We start from the raw sequence: 27309 nt of genomic DNA, 5'->3' as shown, positions 1-27309 counted from the left end.
AGACAAATAATTCACTGAAATATAGCAGCACATGACTCTAAATTATCTAATTATTTATTCACATTAGTCAGCTGTATGAAAAAAGGCTTTTAGCTAACTTTAAAAATTTACATGCTCTGGCCTTTAATATCCATTACCCAGAAGTACTATTGTCTTTCTGCCAACATTTTGCTAACAGGAGGTTCAGTCGTAATGTATCCAAAATGCTGGATTCCTTAATAAAAACTTGGTAATAGAAAGTTTGGGTTTAATATTTTAAATGTCATGTTTAAAGTTAAATGAATTTGTAGCAGAATTTATCATTAGAAATCAGTTTAAGAATAATATTACATTTTCTAAAATGCTAAGAAATAAAATTGATTACTTAGAGAGGGAACTATTTAGAACAAGAAAAATGCATTTGATGAGATTACCAAAAACAAAACATGTAAAACAGTCATTAGGTTCATCACAGCACCTGTCCATCAAACATCAACTGCTTTAAAAAATAATAGGACTAAGTAATAATAAGTAAATTAGGCACATTTTGTTATAGTTTAAATATCTAGCACATCATTCCCAGTATTAGGACTCTTTAATTAAACTTCCTTATCTTTCAATGAAACTATCCTATTGTCTGGGAAAAAAAGCTGCAGCTCCAAAAACGTTATTGGTACAAACTTCTTTAATTTGCCAATATATTTAAATCATGTTTCACCATGTAACAACTTGGAAAGAATGACTGGTATTAAACCACCACCACTATCTTCACAACCCATCCATTATTAAAGACACACAAATACCTTTGTTCTTAAAACTGAGAAGAGGTAAGACTTTATCTATACCAATTTTTTTATTAAAACTTTACTTCCTTAGAGCAGTGTAAGGTTCACAGAAAAATTGAGGGGAAGGTATAGAGATTTCCCATATGCCCCCTGCCCCTACACATGCATACCTTCCACCATTATTAACATTCCTCAACAGAGGGGTACATTTGTTACAGTTGAGGTACCTACACTAATACATCAGAATTTCCTAATCTCCATAGTTTACATTATGGTTCACTTTTGGTGCTGTGCATTCATTAGGTTTAAACAGATGTATAATAACACGTGTCTATCATTATATCAATACAAAGTATGTTTCACTGCCCTAAAAATCCTGTGTCCCACCTATTGATCGGACTCTGTGCTTTCACCCCAGTCTCTTGTATTAACTGATCTATGGTATCCATAGTTTTACCTTTTTCAGAATGTCATACAGTTGGAATCATACAATAGGTGGCTTTTTTGGACTGGATTTTTGCTTAATAATATGCATTTAATATTCCTCCATGTCTCTTCATGGCTGATATCTCATAGGTTTTTTTTTTAGTGCTTCATACTATTGTATTGTCTGAATATACTACAGTTTATCTTACCATTCACCTACTGGAGGGGATCTTGGTTGTTTCCAACTTTTAGCATTTATGAATAAAGCTTCTATGATAATCTGTGTGTAGGTTGTTTTGTGGATATATGATTTCAACCCATTTGGATAAATACCAAGGAAGGTGATTGCTGAACACAGTTAGATTATGTTTACTTATGTAAGAAACTATCAAACTGTTTTAAATCCCCATTAGCAATGAACAAGAGTTCCCATTGCTTCACCAGTCCTTGATGTTTTCAGTGTTCTGAATTTTGGCCATTCTAATAGATATGAAGTGGTAACATGTCATTTAAATTTTTATTCCCTTGATGATACAATATAGAGCACATTTTTATATGCTTACTTGCCATCTATATATCTTCTTTGGTCTATCTGTTAAGGTCTCTGGTACATTTTTAAATCATGTTATTTGATTTACTATTGAGTTTTAAAAGGTATTTGTATATTTTGGATAACATTCCTTCATCAGGTGTGTCTTCTGCAAATATTTTCTCCTGGTCTGTGGCTTGTCTTCTACTTCTCTTCATATTGTCTTTTACAGAGCAGAAGTTTTTAATCTTAATAAAGTTCAGCTTATTATTTATTTCATAGATTGTGCTTTTTGTGTTATACATAAAAAGGCAGCAATGCCCAAGGTCATCTAGGTTTTTTCCTATGTTGTCTTCTAGGAATTTTATAGTTTTGTGCTCTACATTTAGGTCTGGGATCCATTTTGAGTTAATTATTGTGACAGATGCAAGGTCTGTGTTTAGATTCTTTTTTTTTTTTTTTTTTTTTTTTGCATTTGGATGTCCAGCTATTCCAACACCATCTGTTGAAAAGACTACCATTGCTCCATTGGCTTTGCTTCTTTGTCAAAGATTAGTTGACTACATTTATCTGAGTCTCTTTCTGAGCAATCTATTCTATTTCTTTTATCTATTTGTATATTCTTTTGCCAATACCATGCTATCTTGACTACCATAGTTTTATTCTAAATCTTGATGTCGGGTAGCATCAGTTCTCCAACTTTGTTCTTCTTCAAAATCGTGTTACTCTGAGTCTCTTGCTTTTTCACATAAACTTTAGATTTAGTTTGTCAATGCCCCGAGTAACTCCCTGGGATTTTGCTTTGGATTGCATTGAATCTATAGATGGATTTGATAAGAACTGACATCTTTACACCATTGGATTTTTCATCCATGAACATGGAATATCTCTATTTTTTTAGTTATTCTTTGATTTTTTTCATCAGTTTTGTAATTATCCTTATATAAATGTGGCACATATTTTGTTAGATTTATCCCTAGTATTTCATTTTGGGGGTGCTAATGTTAATGGCAATGTGTTTTGTTTTGCTTTCATTCACTTATAATTTACATATAACATTGCGTAAGTTTAAGATGTACCATGTTGATTTAATGTGTTTATATATTGTGATATTATAACCTTAGATTTAACTAGGACTTCTATCATGTCACATAATTATTATCCTTTTTTTTTTTTGTGGTGAGAATACTTAGGATCTAGTTTCTTAGCAACTTTGAAGTACATGACACAGTATCGTTGACTATAACCACTCTGCAATACATTAAATCTTCAAAATGTACTCATGTTCTAATTACAAGTTTATGCCCTTTAACAATATCTCTCCAGTTCCCCCAACCTCCAGCTCCTGGTAGCCACTGTTCTACTATCTGTTTCTACAAGTTTGGCTGTTTTAGATTCCACATATCAGTGATATCATAGAATATTTGTTTTTCACTACCTGTTTCATCTCAATAAGCATGATGTCTTCAAGATCCATCCATGTTGTCAGGAATGGCAGGATTTCCTTCTTTTTCATGGCTTAAAAATATTCCACGTATATACGCGTTACATCTTCTTTAACATTCCCATCAACATGATGGGTTCATGAGGGTTCCCTTTTCTCCATACCTTCACTTAACGCTTGCTATCTATCTTCTTGATGATAGCCACTCTAACAGGAATGAGGCAATATCTCATTGTGGCTTTGATTTGCACTTCTTGGATGATTTAAGTGATGTTGAATATTGTTTTCAGTACACATTGGTCATTTGGATGCCTTCTTTGAAGAAAAAATGTCTATTCAGTTCTTCTGACCATTTTTAAATCAGATTTTTGTTATTGCTGTTATTGAGTTGTCTGAGTTCTTTATATATTTGGATATTAACCCCTTTCTGATATATGGTTTGTAAATATTTCCACCCATTTCTGAGGTTGCATTTTGTTCATTGTTGCATTTGCTGTGGAGAGGATTTTTAGTTTGAGGTAGTCCCACTTGTCGATTTCTCCTTTAGTTCCCTGTGCTTTTAGTGTCATATCCAAAAAATCATTGCCAAGACAATTGTCAAGGAACTTCTTCCCTATGTTTTCTTCTAGGAATTTTATGGTATCAAATTTTATATTTAAGTCTTTTTTCCACTTTGAATTTATTTTTGTGAGTACTGTAAGATAGGGGTCCAATTTCATTTTTTGCATATGGTTATCCAGTTTTCCTAGCACCATTTGTTCAAGAGACTACCCTTACTCCACTGAGTATTTTTGGCTCCTTTGTCAAATATTAGTTGACCGTACATGCAGGGTTTTATTTTTGGCTTTCTATTCTATTCCACTGGCTTCTGTGTCTATTTTTATGTCAGTATCATACTGTTTAATTATTGCAGATTTGTAGTATATTCCAAAATCAAGGAGTGTGATGACTCTGACTTTGTTCTTCTTTCTCAGGATTGATTTGGCTAAGTGAGGTCTTTTGTGGCTCCATACAAATTCTAGGTTTTTTTTTTCTATTTTTGTAGAAGATGACATTGGAATTTTGATAGGGATTGCATTGAATTTCTAGATGGCCTTGGATAGTAGGGTCATATTAACAATATTAATTTTTCCTATCCATGGATCGGAAGAATTAATATTGTTAAAGAGATATTGTAGCTTTGAATTTCAAATTCCATGTGTTCATCACTGGTATTTTGGGAGTAAGTTGACCATTGTACATTTTCTTTTTATCCTGCAACCCTGTTGTAATTGCTTATTAGTTTCAGGAGTTGGTTTGTCCATTTTTTCAGATTTTCTTCATAAATGTGATTATCATTTGTGCACAAAGATAGTTTTCTTTTTATCTGATCTGAGTACTTTTATTTCCTTTTCTTATTTTCTTGCATTAGCTAGAACTTACAATATGATGTTGAAAAGATTGTTAAGAGAGGATATCCTTGCCTTGTACCTGATCTTAGAGGGCAAGCTTTGAGTTTCTAACCAATAAGTATGATATCAGCTGTAGATTTTTTGTAGATATTTTTATCAAATAGAGGAAGTTCTTCCCATTCCCAATTTACTGAGAGATTTGATCATGAACGGGTGTTGGATTTTGCCAAATGCTTTTTCTGCAACTATTGATATGATCATGTGATTTTATATATACCAATTTTAAGTCAAGAACAAGCTGTAATGGGGCTCCTGGGTGGCTCAGTCAGTTAAGCGTCTGCTTTCGGCTCAGGTCATGATCCTGGGGTCCTGGGATCGGGCCCCACATCAGGCTTACTGCTCAGTGGAGAGCCTGCTTCTCCCCTGCTCTTCACCCTGCTCATGCTCTCTCTCTTTTGCTCTCTCTCTCTATCTCTCAGATAAATAAATAAAATCTTGAAAAAAAAAGCTGTAACACTTGATAATTCAAAATTACTAATATCTAAACATTATTTTTTTATGGCAAAGGTGTGATCACACAGGCATCAGGATACATCGCTTGAAGCAGAGGAATTGGTACATTCTACTTATAGGACATTTGACAATATCTATCAAAATTTAAACATATTTTATGTTTTACTTAGGAACTCAACTGCTAGGAATTTATGGCAAAAATATACACACAAACATATGCAAAGATGCATGCTCAAGAGTGTTGTAAATAACAGTTTAAGACGAAAAACTAGAAATAACCTTAATGTTTATTAATGAGACATTGTTTAAATAAATTATGGTACATATATGTAATGGGTATCTTTATGGCCATTTAAAGGCCATATGCTGAATTGCAAACATGAAGAAAACTAAAGAAAATAAAACAAAGCATAACAACATGCATAAAATACTCCCATTAGGAGATAATTATGTTTGTATGAATGTGTGCATGTAGAAAATTTGTGCAATAGTGGGAGTGTAACTGAGTGGCCCATGAAGGAAGGAATACAATATGCACTCCCTTTTCTATCATATGAAGTTGTTCTCTTATCCACATGTTATTTTTGTAAGATTTTAGATTTTAAAAATAAAGAAAACACTAAAAATTGATAACATATATAGCATCTTTATATAATATTTTCCTACCTTTTCACTTCTAGCTAATAAATGATCATGGTTTTTCTCAGTCCCTTCAGAATAGTAAATTATAACTATAGAAACAGATTTATATTTAGAAAAGCAAGAATAATCATTGCTCTTAATAGGCAATTAGTTTTAACCTCCTTAGAGACAAAGGATGGGATATTCTTTTAACATAAAAAGCATATATTTAGCCTATGTAATTAGTTCTCTTTCTATAAATCAGAAATCTAAGGATTGTAATTGGACTTTGAACCTGAGGACTTCAGTCTTCAGCATTTAAAGACGCTGGCATAGGAGACATTAAGTTCTATCTAAACTAACTCTTTAAAAGTTACCTTCTTCATAAATTATCCAGGTTTTCCTTTCTTCCAAGGTCACTATCCTCTTGTTTATTTTGGAAACCATGTTTCATTAAGCAATATTTGAATCCTCTTTGTTGCATTTTTTCTCTTACTGTCTTCCCCGCATAACAGACATTCATGAAGCAAGAACTGGATGGCCGAGAAAATGGCTTACTTGTGAATGAACGTTCATAGTATGCAATCAACTGAGTTTTTATCTATCCCCTGTGTCATTATAGTGTAGGTTTCTTGCGGTTGGCTGCTCATATTGCCCTTCTCTATTAACCAGCATAATTCAAACCCTGTTCTCACAGATGAAATCTAGGTATCAGGAGACTGAGAAGTATACACATAAGTATATTAATTAAAATGTTTAGAAACTTCAAAGCCAGTATGTATGGGAAGAGGCCTAAAAAATCTCCACTCAGATGCAGCATTTCCTTCCTCCAAACACAAAAAGAAGCTAAGCTAAGCAGAAGTGTACAAGTGTTCGGGCACACCGGGAAATAAGAGCTATCGGAAAAGACAGGAAAACACTTATCTATAGCCAATTGTAAATGACAGTATTAGAGGAGGCATTTAGTACAGATGAATACTTCTCATATATTGTGGTCTATTTGGTCTGAAGCCCCTCTTTTCTAGGCATAAGGATATGGGCAGTGGTAAATGATATTAACTAGAAAATCATGAAAGGAAGTAAATTTGTTCAAAATATAGCACTTTAATAACCTCCAGGAGAGCAAAGGTATGTTTGCTTTCTTGCTATTTTCCTAAAGTATCTGTCCCTCACATTTTCCCCCAACACAAATATGACACATTGCTCCCATTCTCTCCATTCTCAACTGGCAAAATCATATAACTTCTTTTACCTGAAAAACAGAGTAACCTGAAATTTCATCTCCAGTAGTCATGTCAGATGTCACCTTTTTTTTTTTTTAAATACTGTGTCAACTGCAGCTCGACCTTAAGCTATTAAGTATATAAACAAATTAATATAATACAGGTAGATAAGAGTGTTTTCATGTGCTGTGGGGACAATGATAAAGGAGAACTTAATTCTACCTTGTGCTAGGAGATGTGTGGGAGAAAGCTGGATAGAAATTTCTCAATAATTAATGCTTATTGAGTGCTTACATTGTGCAAAGGGCTTTACACAAATTGTCTTTAATTTTTGCAAAAACAAAGTGTGTTTCTCAAATATAAAAATAAAACAACACTGACTATATTTTTAATGCACAGCACATCTTATCATTACTATCATACTGTCTCCACTCTTGTTGAAAATCAGGGCTTGTTGATTAAAGTCCAAAATCCCTGGTATAGTGCCTTATACCCAGACCCTGGTAGCTTTACAGCATTCTCTGTGGCCTTCTCCTGGTGGCACACTGCAGTCTTAGCACAGTAGGCAATTCATTGTGTGGAGTGATGTAACAGAACACAGAGGCCAGGGCTGGACTGCCTGACTTCACAGTCTAGCCGCACTCTGCTAGCTGTGTGATCTTGAGCAAGTTAATTCAATTCTCTGTGCTTCAGTTCTCTGTAAAGTAGGGATGAGAAAAATGGTATTTTCTGATGATGTTAATTTAATGATAGATGAGTTAATATACAAAAACAATTTTAGCAGTGCCTGATCCATAGTAGGCAATGTGTAAGGGTTAGTTACTACTGTTTTTTTTCTAAATGAGTTATATATTTTATAATCATAGACTTTTGCTATTGTCTGAGATTTTTTCCTAGGGAAATGTTCTGTCCATTTATTCCTTTGTTCTGGCAAATATTCCATTTCTGAAGAGGCTTTTAGCATGATGTTACTAGTATGTAATTTGAAATGACTGGCTGGCTTTGAAGTTTGTCTCCATCTCTTGGTAGCAAAATGATTTCGAGCATATTAAACTCCCCAAGACTCAGTTTTCTTGTTTATAAAATAGAGATGATAATTGTACTATCTATCTCCCTTTGTTTTTGTGAGCAGGCTATGAGCCTGCTTCTTCCTCTCCCACTCCCCCTGCTTGTGTTCCTTCTCTCGCTGGCTGTATCTATCTCTGTCAAATAAATAAATAAAATCTTTTAAAAAATAAATTAGTTATGCATATGTATGTAAGCATTGTGTATATGTGTATATATACATATATATATGTATATATACACATATAAGAAAGGTTAAAGAAATAAATGAAACATGATTAACTTCAGGTATTGTCTGTTTTTTAAAGAGTTAAACTAGGGGCACCTGGGTGGCACAGCAGTTGGGCGTCTGCCTTCGGCTCAGGGTGTGATCCCGGCATTATGGGATCGAGCCCCACATCAGGCTCCTCTGCTATGAGCCTGCTTCTTCCTCTCCCACTCCCCATGCTGTTCCCTCTCTCGCTGGCTGTCTCTATCTCTGTTGAATAAATAAAAAAATCTTAAAAAAAAAAAGAGTTAAACTAATTCACTATCTAAAATACTATAACCTGTATTTAAAAGCAATTAAAATAATGTAAACTATGGACTTTGGATGATAGTGACGTGTAAAAGCAGATTTATCAAATATAACAAGTGTACCATCCTGGTGGGACTTGTTGGTAATGGAGGAGGTTATGCATATGTGGGGACAGAGGGTATATGGAAGTTTTCTGTAACTTTTGCTGCAAACCCAAAAATGATCTAAAAAATGAAGTCTATTTTTTAAAAAGTGTTGCAAAACCTCTCTATACTATATAATAACTAAAAGATCTATGGACAGTTAGGAACTAAAAAGGTTATATAAACATCAGTTCATAAACATATAAACAATTATCTGTTCATAAACATAATTAATGTATAATTATAAAAAAGGAATGGATAGATATAAAACATAAACTTGATCTCCAAACCTAAATCTGCCCCTTTAATCTACCTACCATCTTTCTGTATAACTAATCTCAAGCAGAATACCCAGAATTTTGAGCTTCAGTTTTCATTTCTATAAACTGGGCATAATAGTCTTTAGTATAAAACTTTTGGAGTGTTGTAAAAATATATAAATTTAAGGCATTAGTAAAAAACTTTGCACATATTAAGTGTGCAGTAAATGCTGGATTTCATTCTCCTTAAGGACAATACCAGTGCATTCATACACCATGCAGGCTAAATCTTAACATAAGTACAAGGAGCATTATTTTAAAATAGTTATGAGTTCAATTTCATTAAACAAATACTTTTGAGACTCTGCTATAAAGTAAGCCCTGTGATTGAATCTTTCCATCATAAATATTTCAACATTACAGCAATGGAAATACAAATACCACAATCATACATTTAATAATTATATGAAGAAATTCAGACCTTCTTTAAAAAATTGCCATTAAAATAATGAATTCTAAAAGTGCATTATTTAAATAGAGGAGTTGCAGGACTCACATTCTTTTGATATCTATTTTTAATAAATAGCATTTTAAATTAGTTTCATCATTCTTTTACATAATGCTTTATTACAAGGCCCAAAGCATTTCCTTATTGATTCTTTCTCAACCTTTGGTGTAAATGAAGCAGAAATTAACATAGCTAGTTTTGTCCTACAATAACTTCTTCAACCTTACTCTGTTGTGCTATGCCAAAACTTTTTTTTTTTTTTAATATCAGCAGCATCCATCGATTGGTGCCTGAAACATGGATCTAGAAATAGTGTTAATTATCTGCAGCTGCACAGGCAGCAAAGGGAGCATAAAACACTAGGCTTCTTGCTCACAATGTACAAAAACAATGAAACAAAAACTCTCAGCTGTAAGCATCTCCAGAGCTCTTCCCCACGATAACAATATAAAGTAGGTCATTTTCAAAGCCTGGCAAGCCCATCATATATTTTATATTAAACATCTAAATTTTAGAAAACATGATACAGTTTAAGTTTTTCTCATTGCTCATAAAAATATTTTGTCTTAATTGGTGATGATAATGCTAACGGAAAACCAGCACAACCACGCAGGTACCACGCTTGCTCGAGGCCAATTCTTCACAGAAAAAGTCATTAGGAGACAAACGGCCAAACGTGTGATTTTGAGCATGTCATTCAGAGAGTTTACATCTGTCTCCATTTTGGCAATAGTGTTCAAAGCTAGTGTAAAACACATCACGAGCTTCCCGATCAGTCTATTCCTCTGATTTCAAAGACAGGTACTGTTAATTAAAACACTAGCGGTTGTTTCAATCATTACAAATCTAAGGCAAGGGTCTACTAGTTTCCTAAAACCAATTGTTAGGAACTCATCTCTCCCTCTATCTTTATATCCTCCTCTCATTTTTTTTTGTTGGCAATTATTTGTTTATTCAATCAATACATTTATTTTTATTGAGGTAAATTTGGTAGATAACATCATATAATTTTCAGGTATAAAAAATTATACTTTGATATCTGTATGTGCTATAAAGTGAACATCCCCAAAAGTCTAGTTACCACCCATCACCAATACACCCCCTTTACCCATTAGGTAATCATCAGTCTGTTCTCTGTACCTATGAGTTTGTTTTTGTGTTATTTTGTTTATTTATTTGTTTCATTCTTTTAGATTCCGTATATGAGTGAATCATACAATATTTGTCTTACAGCATCTGATTTATTTCACTTAGCATAATACCCTTAGGTTCCACCCAGGCTATTGCAAATGGCAAGATTTCATTCATCTTTATGGCTGAATAGTATTCCAGTGTGTGTGTGTGTGTGTGTGTGTGTGTGTGTGTGTGTGTGTGTGCATGTGTTATCACATCCTCTTTATCCGTTTATCCATCAGAGGATTCTTAGGTTGTTTCCATATCTGGGCTATTGTAAATTATGTTGCAGTGAAAATGGACATCCAACCATCTTTCCAAATTAGTGCTCTTCAGATAAATACCCAGAAGTGGGATGGATTGATCATATAGTAGATCTATTCTTAATTATTTGAAGAATTTCCATACATTCTTAATTATTTCAAGATTTTCCATACTGTTTTCCTAGAGGCTGCAACATTTACATTCCCACCATCAATGTATAAGGGTTCTCTTTTCTCCATATTCTGTCCAACACCTGTTATTTCTTGTGTTTTTGATAATAGTCCTTCTGACAGGTGTGAAGTGATATTGTGATTTTAATTTGCATTTCCCTAATAATTAGTGATTATGAAAATGTTATCATGTGTCTATTGGCCACCTGTATGTCTTCCTCAGAAAAATGTCTATTCAGTTCCTCTGCCCATTTTGAAGTTTTTTTATTGTTTACTTATATGAGACTTTTATATATTTTGCACATTAATCCCTTATTGGATAAATGACTTGCAAATGTCTTCTTCCATTCAGTAGATTGCCTTTTCATTTTGATGATGATTTCCTTTGCTGTCCAGAAGCTTTTCAGTTTGATGTAGTCCCATTTCTTTATTTTTTCTTTTGTTTCCCCTGCCCTTGGAGTCAGATCCACAAACTGATAAGATCAATGTCAAGGACCTTCTTACCATGTTTTCTTCTGGGAATTTTATGATTTCATTTCTTACATTCAAGTTGTCATCTATTTTGAGTTGATTTTTGTGTATGGTATAAGACAGTCATCTAGTTTCATTCTTTTGAATGTGGCTGTCCGGTTTTCTCAGCACCGCTTATCAAAGACACTATCCATTCTTTGTTTTATGTTCTTGACTCCTTCATTGTAAATTAATTGTTCATACATGTATGAGTTTATTTCTGGGCTCCCAATTCTGTTCCATTGATTTGTGAGTCCATATAATACTGTTTTGATTACTATAGCTTTGTAGTATTTTTGAAATCAGGGAGCATAATACCTCCAGTTTTGTTCTTCTTTCTCAAGATTTTTTGGTGGTGCCATGTAAATTTTAGAATTATTTTTTATATTTCTGTGCAATTTTCATAAGGATTTCATTGAATCTGTAGATTGCTTTATGTAATATGAGCTATTTAACAAATGTAATTCTTCCAGTCAATGAGCACAAGACATCTTCCCCCCCCCTTTTTTTTTTTTTTTTTTGCATCTTTGCAACTTTCTTAGAGTTTTCGGAGTAGAGGTCTTTCACCTCCTTGATTTAATTCATACCTAGGTATTTTATTCCTTTCAATGCAATTTTAAATGGGACTGTTTTCTTAATTTCTCTTTCTGATAGTTTGTTATAATGTATAGAAATGCAACAAATTTCTGTATATTGATTTTGTATCCTGCAACTTTACTGAATTTGTTTATTAGCTCCACAGATTTTCTTGGTAAAAACTTCAGAGTTTTATGTATATAGTATTATATATCATTTGCAGATAGTGATGGTTTCATTTATTTCCTTCTAATTTGGATGGTTTTTACTTCTTTTCTTATCTTATTGCTATGACTAGGACTTCCAGTACCATGTTGAATGAAAGTAGTTGAATGAATGAGAATCCTTGTCTTATTACTGATCTTAGGGAAAGACTTTCAGTTTTTCACCATTGTAACTCACCATGTAAGTTGTGGGTTTGTCATATATAGCCTTTATTAAGTTTAGGTACATTTCCTCTATATATCCATTTTATTGAAAGTTTTTAAAATAAATGAATGTTGATTGTTGCCGATTTTTTCTGCATTTCATCAGATGATCATATGATTTTTATCCTTCTTTTTGCTAATGTGGTGTATTATGTTGATTAATTTGTGGATGTTGAGCCATCCTCGCAACCCAGGAATAAATCCCACTTGATTGTGGGGAATTAAGGTATTGTTGAATTTGGTTTGCTAATATTTTGTTGAGGATTTTTGCATCTATGTTCATGACAGATATTAGCTTTCTTGTGTGTGTGTGTGTGTGTGTCTGTGTGTGTGTATGCACTGTCCTCTGACATTGAAATTAGGGTAAGGCTAGTCTCATAAAATGAGCTTGGGAGTATTCTTTCTTTTCAATTGTTTGGACGAGTTTGAGAAGAAAAGGTATTAAATTTTTGAATGTTTGACAGAATTCACTAGTGAAACCATTTGGTCCTGGACTTTCTTTTCTTGGGAGATCTTTTATTACTAATTCAATATCACTAGAATTTAGTTTGTTCAGATTTCCTATTTCTTCATAAATCAGTCATGGATGATAGTGTGTTTTTAGAAATTTGTCTATTTCATCTTGGTTGTCCAATTTGTTGATATAGATGTGTAATATTTTTTTATGATCCTTTGTATTTCTATAGTATCAACTTAACTTATTCTTTTATTTCTGATTTGATTTATTTGAACCATCTGTCTTTTTTTTTCTCAGTCTAGCTAATGTTTTATCACTTTTGTTTATCTTTTCAAAGAGCCAGTTCTTAGTTTACTGATCTTTACTATTGTCTTTTTACTCTCTATTTTACTTATTTCTACCCTAAAACTTATTATTTCATCACTTTTATTAACTTTGGGCTTCATTTGCTCTTTTTCTAGTTCCTTTAAGTGTAAAGTTAGATTTTTTTACTTGAGATTTTTTCTTTTTCTTTTTTTTTTTTCTTGAAGTAAGCCTTTATTGCTATGAACTTCCCTTTTAGAACCACATTTGCTGCATCCCATAGATTTTGGTATGTCTTATTTTTGTTTCATTTTTCACTAGGTTTTTTTTTTATTTCTCCTTTAATTTATTCAATGACCCATTGGTTGTTCAACAGCACATTATTTAATCTCCACATTTTTATGTTTTTTTTCCAGTTTTCAATTTGTAATTGATTTTAGGTTTCACACCACTGTAATTAGAAAAGATACTTGATATCATTTCAACCTTCTTGAATTTATTGGGAATTATTTTGTGTTCCATAATACTATCTATACTGGAGAATATTTCATGTACACTTGAGAACAGTGTATATTCTGCTGCTTTTGGATGGGATGTTCTGTATATATTAAGTCCATCTGGTCTAATGTGTCATTTAGGTCTGATGTTTCCTTACTGATTTTTTGTCTGAATAATATATACAATGATATAATTCTGATGTTAACATTTCCTACTATTATTGTGTTGCCATCAATTTCCCCCTTTAGGTACATTAATATTTGCTTTATATATTCAGGTGTTCCTATGTTAAGTGCATAGATATTTAAAATTGTTATATCTTCTTGTTGGATTATCTTCTTTATCATCATGTACTGCCCTTTTCATTATTTGAGTCTTTATTTCAGTCTATTTTCTCCGATATGAGTATAGCTACATCAATTTTCTGTTTCCTTTTGCATGGAATATCTTTTTCCATCCCTCCTCTTTCAGTCTGTGTGTGACCCTACTTCTAAAGTGAGTCTTGGAGCATCTGGCTCAGTTGGAAGGGCATGTGACTCTTGATCTTGGGATCATGAGTTTGAGCCCCACATTGGGTATTGAGATTAAATAACTAAATAAACAAGTAAATAAATAAATAAACTTAAAAAAAAATTGAGTTAGTCTCTTATAGACAGCATAATAGATGGGTTATGTGTTTTATCCATTCAGCCACTCTATGTCTTTGCAGAATTTAGTCCATTTAGATTTATAACAATTATTGATAGGTATGCACTTATTGCCATTTTGCTAATTGTTTTCTAGCTGTCTGTTTCTTTTTCTCTTGTCTCTTCCTTTGTGGTTTGGTGATTTTCTTCAGTGTTATGTTTAGATTCCCCTATCATTTTATTTTGTATTTTACTGTAAGTTTTTGCTTTGTGGTTACTATGAGTTTCACATATAACATCCTATGTATGTAACAGGTGGTTAAATTGATCTGTTTTTACAGATTTTATTATTTATTTATTTATTTATTTATTTATTTATTTTTATTTATTTGAGAGAGAGAGTGAGAGCAAGAGAAAGCAAGAGGGAGAAGCAGATTCCCTACTGAGCAGACAGCCCAATGTAGGGCTTGATCCCAGGACTCCAAGATCATGACCGGAGCCAAAGTCAGATGTCCAACAAACTGAGCCACCCAGGTGCCCCTAAGTTGATCTTTTTATATTATACGTCCCTTAACTAATCAATGTAGTTTTAGTCAATTTTACTACTTTTGTCTTTAACTTTCATACTTGTCTTATAATTGATTGATTCACTGTCATTGCTATATATTTACCTTTTCCAGTGAGATACTTTACTTTCATATGTTTTCTTGTGATTAACTAGGGCCGTTTCTTTTCTGCTCACGGAAGTCCCTTTAACATTTCTTATAAGGCTGATTTAGTTGTGATGAACTTCTTCACTTTTTGCTTGTCTGGAAAACTCTCACTCTCCCCTTCTATTATGAATGATAACCTTACAGGGTAAAGAATTCTTGGCTGAAAGGTTTTTTTTTTTGCTGTTGCTTTTTTTTTTTCCTTTTCAGTACTTTGAATGTATCTGCCACTCCCTCTAGCAAGCAAATTTTATGTTGAAAATTTTCTGATAGTGTTATAGGTTTCCCTTTTATGTAACACGTTGTTTTTCTCTTGCTCTTTAAGATTTTTTTTTTCTTTAACTTTTACATTTTAACTATAATGTGTCTCAGTGTGGATCTCTTTGTGTTCATCTTGTTTAGAACTCTCTGGGTTTCTGGGACCTGTATGTCTGTTTTCTTTCCTGGATTAGGGAAGTTTTCTGCCATCGTTTCTTCAAATAAGTTTTTTAGACTTTTCTCTTTCTTCCCTTTTTTATACCCCTATAATGCAAATGTTATCTTGCTTAATTCTTTCTCAAAGGTCTTTTAAAATGGCTTCACTTTTTTTTTTCATTCTTTTTTTCTTTTGCTGCTCTCTCTGGGTGAGTGCTATTGATTTGTTTTCCAGCTCATTGATCTATCCTTCTGCTTCATCCAGTCTCAAGGATTGAGCCACTAAAGCGTAATTTTTTAGTTTAGTTATTGTATTCTTCAGCTTTATATATATTTTTTTATTTGGCACTTTCTAATATTTTCTATCTCTTTGTTGAAGTTCTCACTGTGTTCATCCATTTTTCTCCTGAATTCAGGGAGCATATTTATGACATTACTTCAAACTCTTTATCAGGTAAATTCTTATTTCTGTTTCATTAAGGTCTTTTGCTGGGGTTTTGTCTTGTCTGCTTGTTTGGAAAAGTCTTCTCTTTCCTCATTTTGCCTGACTCTCTGTGTTTGTTTCTATGTAGTGGACAAATCAGCTACCTCTTCTCATCTTAAAGGAGTGGGCTAATGTAGGAGATATCCTAATGTAGGAGATGATATAGGGCTCGGAAGTGCTATCCTCCCCGGCAGCCAGAAGCATCCCCTGTGTAAGCTGTGTGCATCCACCTGCTGTTGTGAGGCTGTAGCTACAGGATGGGAGTGGGCAGGGATCTCACCTGCCCCACTTGTAGCGTGTGGCTGTGTGGCACAGGGGTGGGCATGGCTCTCATTCAAGCCCATATGTGATGTGTGGCTGCAGCATAAGAGTTGGTGGGGCCCTCAGGAGGGCATACACTCTGGCGCTAACAGGTTGGAGGAAGAGTTCTAAGATGGTATCCACCAGTGCCTGCATTTGCAATGAGATTGCAAAAATGGCTACTGGACAATGCTGTTTCCTCAGAGAGAGTCCCAACAAGTTATTGTCTTTCCACCAGATGTTTTAGGTAATTACATCTCCTTCACGTATGTTCTAGGTACTTTGCAAACTGTTGATTTTGTGATAGATCCCAGGGCAAGTGAGTCTGTGCACAAGCCCCTGAAGAGCATGTTCTTTATTCTTTACAGTTCGATGGTTTTCCTGGATTAATTCTCATTGGTTTCAAAGCAAGGCATTTGGGACACTTATCTGTCCTGTGAAGGATCTAGGGGTTGGGATGCCTGACATAGAGCGTAGATTCTTCACTTCTTAGGGAAAAGTTCCATATTTTTGAGATCCATCCTGATTATGCATTGCTGTTCCTGTTTTGTGTGTGTGTGTGTGTGTGTGTGTGTGTTTGTTTTTTCCTAATGTACCCTTTTCTCCTTCGTTGTAGAGGCTCTGTTCATTCAGTTTTTAGGTCTTTTTCAGAGGAAATTATTCCATATATAGTTGTAAATTTGTTGTGTCCATGAAGGGGGTAAGTTCAGGATTTTCCTACACTGCCATCTTGAACCCTTCTTTCTCAATAAATTTATTTAAAGATATTTGTTGATTGACTCCTATGTCTTTTTCACTCTATCTTCAACCAATAAGCACAAGGCACACAGAAAAAAAAAAAAAAAAAACTTCAGACTTAGATTATCTAGTTCAATTGATCAAACTACTCAATTTTCTTCTCTAAGCATTCAAAAATAAAAGCTACTTTAATACATTCTTCAAAAAATATATATACTAGCCAATAGGTCAAGTTGAGTATAAAGTAGTAATAGACACAGACACTGCCTTCATGAAACTTCCTGTCATTTGAAGGAGATTTATGTTAGACAATTTATTACAAATGTAATGAGTATTTCAAAATGAGTTTAGGGTTCTAAGGTAATGGAAAAATGGATGTGTCATCCAGTCTGGGAGACATGGGGGAATTAGGAAAACCTCTTTGAAAAATAAGATTCTCCCTACAGAAGCAAACAGAAAATTCCATTTTCTCTTTTATGAGATCAAGAAAAGAAAAAATAATAATAAGCTGGTTCTTTAAACAAAAACAGTAGTAATTTCTAATCTAAACTATGTAAGAAGCTGGACTTGATTAATTAAACTGCTTTCCTTGTTTTCTGTACCCCATCCCCATATCACACCCACAATCCCCAGATTTAAGACCTGCTTTATTTACATTAGCCACCTTTATTGATCAAACTGCTTGGCAAAACTCTCCTTCCCTGAGTGTTGTATAAACATTCACTATGTACTGACATCCTCAAAGCAAATAAAGCATATCAAATATTAATCTTAAAATCAATTCTTTGGAAACTAGTTATTTATTTATTGAATATAGTGTGTATTGAGTGCAAATTTTAAAATACTGTCTATCATAAATAGAACAGGGCTAAATACTATATATAAAACACTTGGAAATCCACCTACTTAAAACACAGTAGTCTCCCCCACTACCCCTGCCCACTAGTATACCAAAATTCAGAAATGGCGATGGTTCTCTATTCAAGACACTTCACCTGTTTATATTAAGAAATAGTCTAGCTATTGGTTTCAAGCTCTTTTTATGTTAAGGAAGTTTCTTTTTGCCTGTGGTTATGTGTTTTTTTTTTAATAATTTAGAGAAGCAGTGAGACAGCACAGTTGTAAAAAGCATGGACTTTGGTGTCAGTATATATAGATTGGAATTAATGCTCTGAAAATTCCCAGCTCTGTGATCTTGAGCCAATTACTTTAACCTCTCCTGGCTTCGGTGTTCAGCACTTGTGGAAAGGAAAGAGTCTCTTCCCCAGGAATGAGATTAACTATGAGGTCTTTGGTTGTTCTTTGACTTGGTTCAGGGGGTCAGGGGTGAAATGCCCAATGAGGCATTAAATGTGTGTAGATGAAAATCTTTCCCAGAGTCTCTGAAACTTGTGATAAAACAGTTTTGACTTTTATATGAAATGAATTGACTAAGTCTCTGCAATTTAGGTGAGGGATTATACAGAATTTATTTCAACACCACCCTCTTATTGATTCCTCAAGTAAAAATCAACCCTTCCTCATCCCCTCCACACATACATTTGCATTTTAATACTTAAATTTTTGATGACTGATTAATATGAGCCCAAGAAATTCAGAAGCTTTTTGAAATCCTAAGGAAATAAATAGAAAAATAAAATTCTGGCCCAAAGATTTGGTATCCCTTGATAAATTAACATAGAGGACATGATTGAATGGGGAATATATTGCTGATGATTCCGCTCTCCCATTCTGTGTCTCCTTACAGTAAATTGACTTTATAACAGCGCTATTTTCTAGAAGTCTTTTACACTTCACATTCCCAAACTGTTGCCCTCATTCTTCCTCTCTCTCTCTTACTTCTGCAAGTATACTATTGGTATGCCATGATCCTTTTGTCCCAAGTGAACTCATTCCTAAACTCTTTATCTTGGTTGCATTACCTTGCCTTAGCACTTGAAATCTGCCACTGCAGATGTGGCATTATGATGGAATAAACTCTTCCTCTACTCCATTCAGGACATGAAAAAGGGCTTTATGCATATGTGCTCTTATATCAATAAGAAAAGTCAACAAAATTTAAATTTTGCCATTTTCTAGAAATATTACTTACATTTTATTTTCTAATGTTTTTAACCTCTGTTGGTGTGCTTGAATAATAGACTTTAGAGTATGTACACTGAAGTCAAAATGCAATTAATCTCTGAACACACCCAAATAGTGAAATTCCCTTGCTCATTTGATGTAAGAGCAATGCAGGTCCAATATCACAAAAAAGAGGGTTATCATAAAGAGAATTCTTTTAAAAGTAATAAAGGGAATGAATATACCTGCTTGCTTCAGTCAGTTACCCAGTGATTTCACTTTTGGTTGTGGCATGTTTCAATCCTTAGGACTTAGCATGAAACTACACAGGCTATTTCTAAATTACTGATCCTTCTCGAAATAGAGCCTATCTGACAGAAGCAGTGATATCATTATTAAAAAAATATTTAAAACCCATTCTTCTTTTGAAATTTTGTGTCAGCTTCCAGACTACAAGGACTCCACCAGTAGGAGTGCTTCCTTAAAGGAAGGTGTCCTCAAGGGTTCTAGGTCCATGTTTCTATATTGTGACTTTTCATCTTTCTTTATGGACATCTCTCATTTTTTTCCCCTTTAACTTTGTTTCCAATTCTTCCCTGGGGAAAATATGACATTTGAAAAGGCATAAGCATGAATATTTAGAGGGTACCAAAATTGTATTTATTCCTTAAAATGGAAAAAGTGTAAGTATGCCGATATAACAGTTTAATCCAATCTTCACAAAATCCTCTTTATTTAATAATATATGCCTAAATTCTGTAATCCATAGTAATTCTGATTGATTACAATGTTTAACTCAAGTGAATCATAAGTGTATTAACCAAGCTTCTAAAATTGTTTCATAAAACTCTGGATAAAAGCTTAGCAGATATTGCCAAATATTTACACTCTGCAGTTATTCACGTTAAGGAGTACTATTCATTCAGTGGAATTTAATTTAATAATGTTTACCTGTGTGTAAGCCTCCGGTGACTAATGCAGACTGCAGTCTGAGGATCTTGAGCAATGCATACTTTATGGTGACTACATTTCATCTTTAGGCATGGATCTTTAGCTGGATCTAAAGCTAAAAAAAAAATTGTTCAGAAAATATTAAGATATGTTTCTGCACAATGGGTATCTAATCTCATCAAACAATTTGATCGAGGAATTTACATAGCAGCTCAGTTCTAATTTTCTTGACATTCTTCCTCTTCTAAGAGATGCTTCTATTTCTACCTGCCTAAATCAGAGTTCATTGATGGCTGCAGTTTAGTCTTATTTATTCTATTCAGAAGCTAAAATACACCCCTATGATCAAACAATGTGTAAACAAAACAGAAACTTGAAGACCAAAATTTTCTATAGTTGTTACTGTCTTCTCAGCAGTAAAGGTGCAGAAATGAAGTTGGGGTGTGTTACTGTAATACTTCTGTCAGTGAAGAATTATAATTTCTACTTCTGCTTTCCCTAGATAGATGCAGGTAGGTAGAGATAAAGGAGTAAACCCAAAAGATGTTAGTGGGCATTAGTAAGTCTTTGGATATGCAAGAAAAGTCTATGGCTATACTAGGAACAGGCTGAATGCCCCATGGTAATAACTGAGACATTGCATTTTCATTTTTAAATAGTGCCCGATGCTTGAACCACCATTTCTCTAGACAAAACCTCTCTCGGTGATAATTTAAATAACAGTTTTAATAAGATACATCTTACATATGACTCATTCTTTTCATGTTTAAAATTCAGTAGTTTTCAGTATATTCATAGCTGTGAAACTGTTATTATAATCAATTTTAGAACATTTTTCCACTTCAAAGAAATGATACCCTTTAGTTATCACCTTTCAAACCCCCACTCCCTCAGGTCCTTCAGAACCTCTAATAGGAGCACCCAGTAATATAATTTCTGTCTCTACAGATTTGCCCACTATGAACATTTTATGGAAATGGCATTATACAATATGTGGTCTTCTGTGACTGGCTTCCTTCATTTGGGGCAATGTTTTCAAGGTCCAACCATGTCCTAGCATGCATCACTACTTCATTCCTTTATATTGCTAAATATCATTCCATTGTATAGATATGCCATATTTTATTTATCCATTCACTAGTTGAGGGGAATTTTGGCTGTTTCTACTTTTTGTTTATTATGAATAATGCTGCTATTGCTAATCACTATTGGCGATGTTTGATGATATTTTGTTGTGATTTTTGTGGGTGGAAAGCCAGGGAGGGAGTTGGCACAAATAGGAAAAAGGCACTGAGTGTCCACTTTGGATACATGTCACAATTGAGAGAAAAAGAACCCATGCAAGATGGAAACTGAAAATAAAATTCTAATGTGTGTAGAAAAATGGAGCCAAGGTGACATAAAATTGTGTATTTAGAATATGAAGAAGTATTGGGGAGAGCCCTGAGCTTTTCACTGAACATGAAATCTGGATTTGAGCCAATCTTTCCAAATCTTAAACCTAGAGTAAACTGGAGGTAACATCTGGTGTACAAATCAAATATAGCTTTATGAATGTGTTGTCAATAGCCTAACTAAAGTTAATATTTTCATAAATAATAAATAAAACCAATTCAATCTAATACAGATATAAACTACATATATAGATGCATATATTAAAAATCACATATTTTGGGGTGCGTGGGTTGCTCAGTCAGTTGAGCATCCAACTCTTGATTTCGGCTCAGGTCATGATCTTGGGGTCATGTGATTGAGCCCCATGTCAGGCTCCACACTCAATGGGTGTCTGCTTGAGATTCTCTACACTTCCCCGACCCCTGTTCATGCTCTCTCTCTCTCTCTTTCTCTAAAATAAATAAATAAATCTTGTAGAAAACCTATACATTTTCTTTCTTCAAAAATTTATATTTCTATGAAGCTCTTATTTGAGATTTCAAATACTTATGAGATTTAAAATTAAAAATACTAACACATATAGTTGATAACATGTTCACTAGTAGACATATTATGTCATTATAAAATGGTCAAATGTATCTATTTGGAACAAAAATGTTTAAGTTTCCTCTAAGAAAAAAATTTTGACGGTCAATGATTAGATCAATTACAGCTTCTCTTAATTTCTGAGTAATTTCAAAATTTAAGATAAGCAATATTAGTTATTTTATTCTCTATGAAATCTTGAATATACTTTGTTCCCCATGCAAATGCAAGTTGCTAGAACATTCTCATTATCACAGTTTGAACTATCACTAACTAGAAAACTGTCTCATTGAACTATTGTACTTTAGACCTCTGTGACTTCTTGTTAGACAACATAAAAGAAAGACCTACAATAACTTAGAAGGCATTAAATGTTTTGTGCTACTTCTAATCATTAGTCTATTTTGATTTTTTAAAAAATTTTATTTATTTATGTGAGAGAGAGAGAGAGAGAGCATGAGCAGGAAGGGCAGAGGAAGAGGGAGAGGGAGAGAATCTCAAGTAGACTCCATGCAGAGCATGGAGCCCTACGTAGGGCTCGATCTGAGGAACCCCGAGATCACGACCTGAGCTAAAACTAAGAGTTGGATGCTTATCCAACTGCGCCACTCAGGTGCCCCCTATTTTGACTTTTAATTGTTAATGTAACTTTTAAATATTGACTAAAATTAAACAATTCTGTCTAAAAAACAATGTAATTATACCTACCATTGTATCTTATATTGATATGTCCTACATTCATTGTGAATATATTTAACCTAAGACATATTATGAAAAGGGAGTCTTTTTGTTTTGAAATAAAATAGTATGGTACATGTGAAACTACCATGATTAATCTAATCTAGTTACACACCAACTGCAGACCATTAATAGTTACCTTTACTTATTTCTTCTAGTTTTATTTACTTCATACTGCTTACATTAGATAATTTTCTAAAGTTCCATTGCACCTCTTACATTATATATACTTAATAAAAGTAGTGAGAACTCAAAAATTGGTGTATAATAATAAGGAAATTATCAGAACAAATATAGCACATGAAAGTTAATTTATATAATTTTACATAAAATTTTACATAAATGATCACATAAAAGAGTAGTAGTATTTGTCAAGAGATGGAAAATATAATAGAAAGTGAACATGAAGAATCAGATATGTAGGATCTGCAATAAGGAAAAGATCACTTTCTGTGCATGTGATTTTAACCATCTGTATTTTTGAGTAGAACTTACATTGTTGGCAGCTTAAAAATTATAAAACATCACACACTGTAAATACAGATGCTTGAGATTTTATTCTTGAAATCACAACAATAACACAACCATCTTTCCCTTGGCTGAAGCCCATGGATTAGAATCAATCCCGTATTTTTAAAAAGTTTGGCATAAATTCATCACCTCCCTCTGTTGCTATCCTCTTCTTTCCATCTTTTTTCAAATTAACATCTCCTATTCTATTCTGTATTATTGTATTAACATATTTCAGTTTTTCTCACATCCAGTACAACAATCTCTAGAAAGATTTCAGTTAACACACTTGAATTCATTTGGCCATGTCTTTTTCGTCTTAATCTTTTGTAATCTTTTTGCTTGATGTGAACTAACCTGGGGACCTAACCAACACTGCTTTTTGTTTTGCTTTGTTTCAAAAAAAAAAAAAAAGGTAGCCTGAATTCCAAACAATTGCCTTATACTTTTACTTGTGATGTTGTTGCATTTCATTTGCGATATAGGATTTCCCTCACTTTCACCAGAATATTTGTTTTTTAGTCCAGAATCCCCCACTCATTGCTAGACCAGGGAAAGCTAGGACATATCCAGCCTGACCCAGCTGCTAACGGTGGAAGTACCTGAGCCAGCAAGGTTAGGTGAGAGCAGGAAACAAATGTGAGTGTAGACAGGTACGTCAGTTAAAAAAGATCTAATTCTTGAAGAGGAGTCCTTACATCAGGGTAACTGAAAAGTAAGGACATGCAATGCAGAGGCCAGGTCAAGAAAACACACATGGACAATGACTGAAAGGCGCTGAATTCTCAATGCAGAAGAGAAATCATTAGTATTCATATTTCATGCAGGTGGTCTTAAAAGAAGGAAAAGCAAAAAGTGGTGCCATTAAGGTGCAAAAATAGCTATTATTGTTAGTATCAGGAACTAAAATAAACTTTTAAAAGGGAAGATCAGAACTCCTAATCTGAACAAACTCGCTTCTGGAATTTAACAGTGTTTATCCACAAAAAAAGCCAGATTTTTAAAAGATTAAATCCCAGAGATTCTAGGCTAAAGCACTCTTAAATAATTCTGCATTTCATTCTTAGTTGGGCTAATGATGAACCATTTACATTACTTAAGCCAATGCCAGAGAAAAGATTTCTTAGAAACTTGATAAATATATTAAAACTTAACATTCCCAATATTGACTCAGATTTTTCAAAGACAAATGTAGTAAAAATTAGTAATCTCTATGTATAGCCTGATAGGTTCATCTATAAAAATCAAGCTTTTGGACTAAATGATCTCCCAATTCACATTCTTCTTTCAAAATGTGTTATTGGATTTCAGCATATATTTTGGCACCAGATATCCTACAAGAAATGAGTCCTGTCCTCGGCAGACTCAACATTCTGATTGGAAAAGAGATCTATAGAAAAACAACTAGAATATGTTGTTAAGTGGAAATTATACGCATACACATTTACTGTTTATATATATTTAGCTATGTGAAAATACATTCACACACACAGTTGAAGGAGTCATATAGTGGTGAATGGGGGATAATTAGAATGAATGCAAACTTACGTAGGTTTTGAAACATGTACAAGAAGCAAAAGGAAAGAAAACTCCATATAAGGAGAAAGTATGAAATGCATAAAAGTATAAAAAGGAAGCCCTATCCCTGGAATGACAGATAGTTCAGGATCGATGAAATATAAAATATGCATGCTGCCTGCAGGTATTATGAAAAAACTCTGGGGAGGCAGATGGAAGCTTATTACCTTTCAGAGATCTACCTTTTAGAAAGGCCATGTCATTGAATTATTTTAATTTGGGGAGTGACATAATTAGGTTTTATGGTAAAGAGATCACTCACAAAAATTTGGTTATACTTTGAATAATATTTGATCAAGACAAGGAAACTAACGAATGTCCAGGAGAGAAAGGATAAGCATTCACTCTAGGGGAACGGAGTGTGAAGATGGGCATGGGAACAATGCTGCCTATGGAGGAGGAAAAAAAAAAAAGGATTTGAGAGGGTCAAGCATTGGTCTGTTGGATTAAGTAGGCTGAGAGAACCAAATCTGAATCAATTGAATAAGCATCCAACTCCTCACTTCCACCATTTGTGGACTTTTTCTCATCTTAATATTGCTTTTGATTAGTATTTGCCCAGTTAACTTTTGTCTGAATTCCTTTATTTTTAATTCTTAATTTTTATATTTCAAGAATGCTCTTAAGAACTCTTAGATGGATTTATAAGCCCAATCTAAGGTGACCCATCTCTTCTGTTTCAAAAGTGACTTTTTTATGTAATTGTACTCTTTCCCTTCCCTTTATTTTGTGCTTTTTTTAAAAAGATATTTTATTTATTTATTTGACAGAGAGAGAGAGAGTGAGAGAGCACAAGCAAGGGGAACAGCAGAGGGAGTGGGAGAGAGAGAAGCAAGCTCCCTGTCGAGCAGGGAGCCTGATGCAGGGCTTGATCCCAGGACCCCAGGATCACAACCTGAGCCCAAGGCTGATGCTCAACTGACTGAGCCACCCAGGCACCCAATTATGTTTTATTTAATACCTTTTTCCTTCTGTTAGTTTGGAAGTTATAAAATCTCTTTTAGTGATTTCCTTGAGATGTTTACACACACAGCTGGCATCACTGGATGAGAATAACCATATAAGTAGACCTTCCCCCTTCTGAAGAGTACCAAAGTCTTAGACCATGTTAACACCAAATCTTTGCCATTCAACTTCCACACCATTTTCCATGAGTTACACCGCACTTTACCATCGAACCACTGCAAATAGTCATTATTTTTATTGACTTAGCTAATTTAAAATTATCAAATCTACCAACTTATTTGCCCATCCTGTCTTCTTGCAATTCACACTTCCTTTTGGGTTCTCTTGTGTAATTTTATGTGTGGAGGCATATCGTTTTATATTCTTCCAGCATGTGCTATTTGTACTATACCTTTTATATATTTTTCTGAATGTATCTTTATTTTCCAATCATTTTTAATTTTAAAGATTGTATTTATTTATTTCAGAGAGAGAGAGAAAGAGAGAGAGAGAGCATAAGCGGGGGGAGGGGCAGGGAGAGGGAGAAGCAGACACCCCTCTGAGTCCGGAGCCAGACCCTGGGCTCCATCCCAGGACTCTGGGATCATGACCTGAGCCGAAGGTCAGGACGTTTAACCCACTGAGCCACCCAGGTGCCCCTCTAATTTTTAAGGGATAATTTAACTGTGCCTGGAATTCTTATTTGATAATTACTTTTTCTAGCCACAATAAAAAATATTATTTCATGTTATTTTGTTCTCTGTTGCCACTAATTAATAAGTCTATTTTCAGTCTGTAAGCAATCAACCTTTAATCCCTCAATTTATATTTTCTTATCATCACAACTTTGTGTTGTAAAATGCTTATCTCCAACTATTATAGCAAACACATAAGCAAATATGTTCTTCTCTTTGAATTTCAACTGGTAACATAAGTATACTTAAGTAATGAAAGAACACTTTGGCCATTTGGAAAAAATCAAGAAAACAAAAACTAAATTAAACATTTATCATGTGCCATTGAAGTCTGGGTTTCAATTCCGGAAAAATGTTGGAAAAATTACATCACTAAATAGTGAAATCAAAGTATACATCAGCATTCACTTGGTGAAATGTCTCTTTAAGCCTAATTGTGTGTTTCCACATAAAATGAAGTGACCGGTAACTCAAACATGTTTGAAAAATCTTCACGATTCAACAATGAAGCACTGAATATGCTTTTGTGGTTGTCTTAACAACAGTTCATTTCACTAAAACTCTATGCTGTAAAACTATAGGAAGGAGTAGTTTTCTAGGGAATTTTTTAAAACTTGCCAGATGTTATAATGAAAGACTGTGCAAGTGAGCAGCATGGAAAATAGAGCTAATGCCTGATAGTTAATTAAACTTTTGACAGCCAATTTTGTGGTGCTAAATGTGATTAAATGTGGCTGCAAGTCTTTGGAGTGACTTTTCTTAGTTTTAAACCTTAATATTACTTTAGTTATAT

General features: G+C 33.8%; 1 protein-coding gene across 1 annotated transcript in view; it reads right to left on the bottom strand.

The window, feature by feature from the left end:
• SPOCK3 (SPARC (osteonectin), cwcv and kazal like domains proteoglycan 3) overlaps positions 1-27309 on the bottom strand; it is a 312967-nt gene that overhangs the window by 243912 nt on the left and 41746 nt on the right. The window contains exon 2 of the mRNA XM_034661407.1: positions 20071-20185. Coding sequence (XP_034517298.1) covers positions 20071-20153 — 83 coding nt within the window. The 5' untranslated portion in view covers positions 20154-20185. The remainder of the gene's footprint in view (positions 1-20070; positions 20186-27309) is intronic.

The sequence above is a fragment of the Ailuropoda melanoleuca genome, chromosome 5 (assembly GCF_002007445.2).
Source record: "Ailuropoda melanoleuca isolate Jingjing chromosome 5, ASM200744v2, whole genome shotgun sequence".
NCBI classification, from domain to species: Eukaryota; Metazoa; Chordata; class Mammalia; order Carnivora; family Ursidae; genus Ailuropoda; species Ailuropoda melanoleuca.
Note: the sequence above shows the minus strand (reverse complement) of the source record. Positions and strands in the feature narration are given on the sequence as shown.